Below are 2472 nucleotides of genomic sequence, written 5' to 3'. Positions count from 1 at the left end.
TCCCTCTTTTGATTGTTGTTTATCAGAGGATAGAGAGCTTTGTGTCTTGGCTGCAGAAGGGTTCTGGACAGTGTTACTAGGACTTCTGTTCTGATCGATCCTTCTCACTCCATTTATTTGGCCATGACATCTGCTCTTAAGGTAACAGCTGTGTTTGCTTTGTGGGAGTGACAAATCTGTACAGCGTAAAATTCTTCCTCTTTGCTAATGCTTTTGAGTATAATGTACTGCATGAATGTTTCTGGAACAGAACATTAGCAATTTGTCTGCAGGCTTGCAGGTCTATGCACTCCGATTACCCATGGGTGGGGAATTTGGACAGCACTAGGAGTAAGTGTTGTTCATCCTAACACATTCCTGTTTTTACTTCATCCTCCAAGTACCTTTCTCTGTTCATGTTCAGATTCCTTCCTTCACTTCTCTGCTCCTTTTTTTGTAAACTTCACTGATTAATTTTCTTCATGCTCGTAGAGCCTGGGGAGCAATGAAGTTGGTTAAGCCAGCAGCTGCTCTGCAGTTTTCTGCCTTTTCAAGGCCATCATCTTGGTAGCCTTCTTTTAATCATATCCCATCCCAATCCCTCAAAGTTATTCCCTGTGTGCTGAACTGCAATAGTTTCACTATTCTAAAATCTTTTCAAATTTACTGTGTTGTGAGGCATAGCTATCAAAATGAACACCACAATGGAGATACACAGTGAATTTGAAGATCTGTTGCAGTGTGGGATAAAATAAGATCGATAAATTGGGATAAAATCTTGTTCTATTTCTTGGATGCAGAAGGAAAAAGCAGAAAATAAGGATGAGTAGTACAAAATGAACACAGAGAGATTACAGTCTGTTTCATGATTATGTATTAATCATGTATTATTCATAATTCTTCAGGAAGATAGTTTTGATTACTCAAACACTAAGAACACTTTAAATATCTTTGTAAATTAGAACCAACATCTTTCAAAACAAGTTTTGAATTTATGTTAATTTGAAAGTTAACAAAAGCTAACTGAAGTACATAAAATTTATCTTTCATTTGTGTGCTCTCTTTCTTTTGTTTCCTTGTATTCATTACACATTAATATGTATAAAAAAGAACCAGTTCACTTAACATTTAGACAGAACTTTGGGCTGTTTCCAGTAGACTTGTTTCCTGATTCAGCTTTTATTACATATACTGTAAAAGCATGACCATCTAATTTCATTGACATGTTCACATGTGGTCTAGATGATCATTTTTCTTTGTTGCATCAAGTTGTTATGCTGTTGAAATAAAAACAGGTACAAAACTCTGAAAGCATGCTGCATCTCTGAAATTTTATTGTTTGCCTGTTCTGGGCTGTTACCTTTCTTTGTCTTGTATTTGTTTTGCTCTTGCATCTAAAAGGGGATTATATTGACCTGTGCTGCTTAGGCATTTTGTGGTTTTAAAATTATGGGGACGCTCTGATGAAATGGGAAGGGCAAAAATGGGCAGGTTTAATTCTAGCATGCAAACCCTTTTGTTTGAGAACCTTGATTTTGCAAAAAGCTACAAGAAGGTGCTAATACAAGAGGAGTTAGATTTATAGCTAGTTTATTAGATGTTGTTCCATAATTGCTATGAAATACGTATTGGTTTTGATTCAAGAAACTTCCAGACCATAGAAATGACTGTCCTTATGCTAGTAATCACATAGAGATCTTACAAAATAAATTGTTAATGATGCTAATTCTTGATTTCTGCATGCAGAGCTGCCATCATAGGCTTAGAATGTTAAGGAAAGGTACAGTTCTGTTTAGCTGCTGTGTCATAGCTCAGAGTTTCAGTGGTAGGCTGTGGTCTGTACAGTGGTTATTAGATACTACTTAAATGTTACTTGGTGGGTTAGGGAGCACATGAAGTGTGTGTTTTGAGGGATGGAAGGAGAGATTTTTCACTCATGTTGTAAGGCTTTTGCTTGCATATAAATGATTATCTTAAATTGTTGGATGATTGGTTTTCGTATTAGCGCATCATTACACTTGAGATACATCACACCCTGTAGAGGGTGTAAGGCCTCTGTTCTAGTAATTTGAGATATCCTGTTCACACTGCTGTGGTTTTTGTTGTGGAAGATTAAACTACTAGAGTAAGAAAGTGCACTGCACCAAGGTCGGTGTCATCAGCTACAGCAAGGTTTTGGCCTGGTCTGTTACGGATGTGGCCTTACAATGTTTTGTTCTTATTTTTAGGATTCTCCTTTTACAAATGCAGGATTGGGATCTAACCTAAACCTTCTGGGTGAGATAGAATGTGATGCCAGTATAATGGATGGGAAGTCATTGAATTTTGGAGCAGTTGGAGCACTGAGTGGTATGTCAGCTACATATTATAAAGCTAACTACTGATTTAAGTGCAAAGATCAATTTTGTTCTTTTTTTGTTACTTGTTTTTTGGGGGGACACATAGTAAATACTGCCCTATTTAAATAAAACCTGCCCCTTTTAAAAAAGGGGG

At 36.9% G+C, this 2472-nt stretch overlaps 1 protein-coding gene across 1 annotated transcript in view; it reads left to right on the top strand.

Moving 5' to 3' along the window:
- Positions 1–2472, top strand: part of LOC104411869 (threonine aspartase 1) — a gene marked incomplete at its 3' end in the record, with an annotated part of 39843 nt that overhangs the window by 8928 nt on the left and 28443 nt on the right. The window contains exon 4 of the mRNA XM_010022405.1: positions 2208–2328. Coding sequence (XP_010020707.1) covers positions 2208–2328 — 121 coding nt within the window. The remainder of the gene's footprint in view (positions 1–2207; positions 2329–2472) is intronic.

This window comes from Nestor notabilis, unplaced genomic scaffold (genome assembly GCF_000696875.1).
Source record: "Nestor notabilis isolate BGI_N333 unplaced genomic scaffold, ASM69687v1 scaffold20869, whole genome shotgun sequence".
NCBI lineage: Eukaryota > Metazoa > Chordata > Aves > Psittaciformes > Psittacidae > Nestor > Nestor notabilis.
Note: the sequence above shows the minus strand (reverse complement) of the source record. Positions and strands in the feature narration are given on the sequence as shown.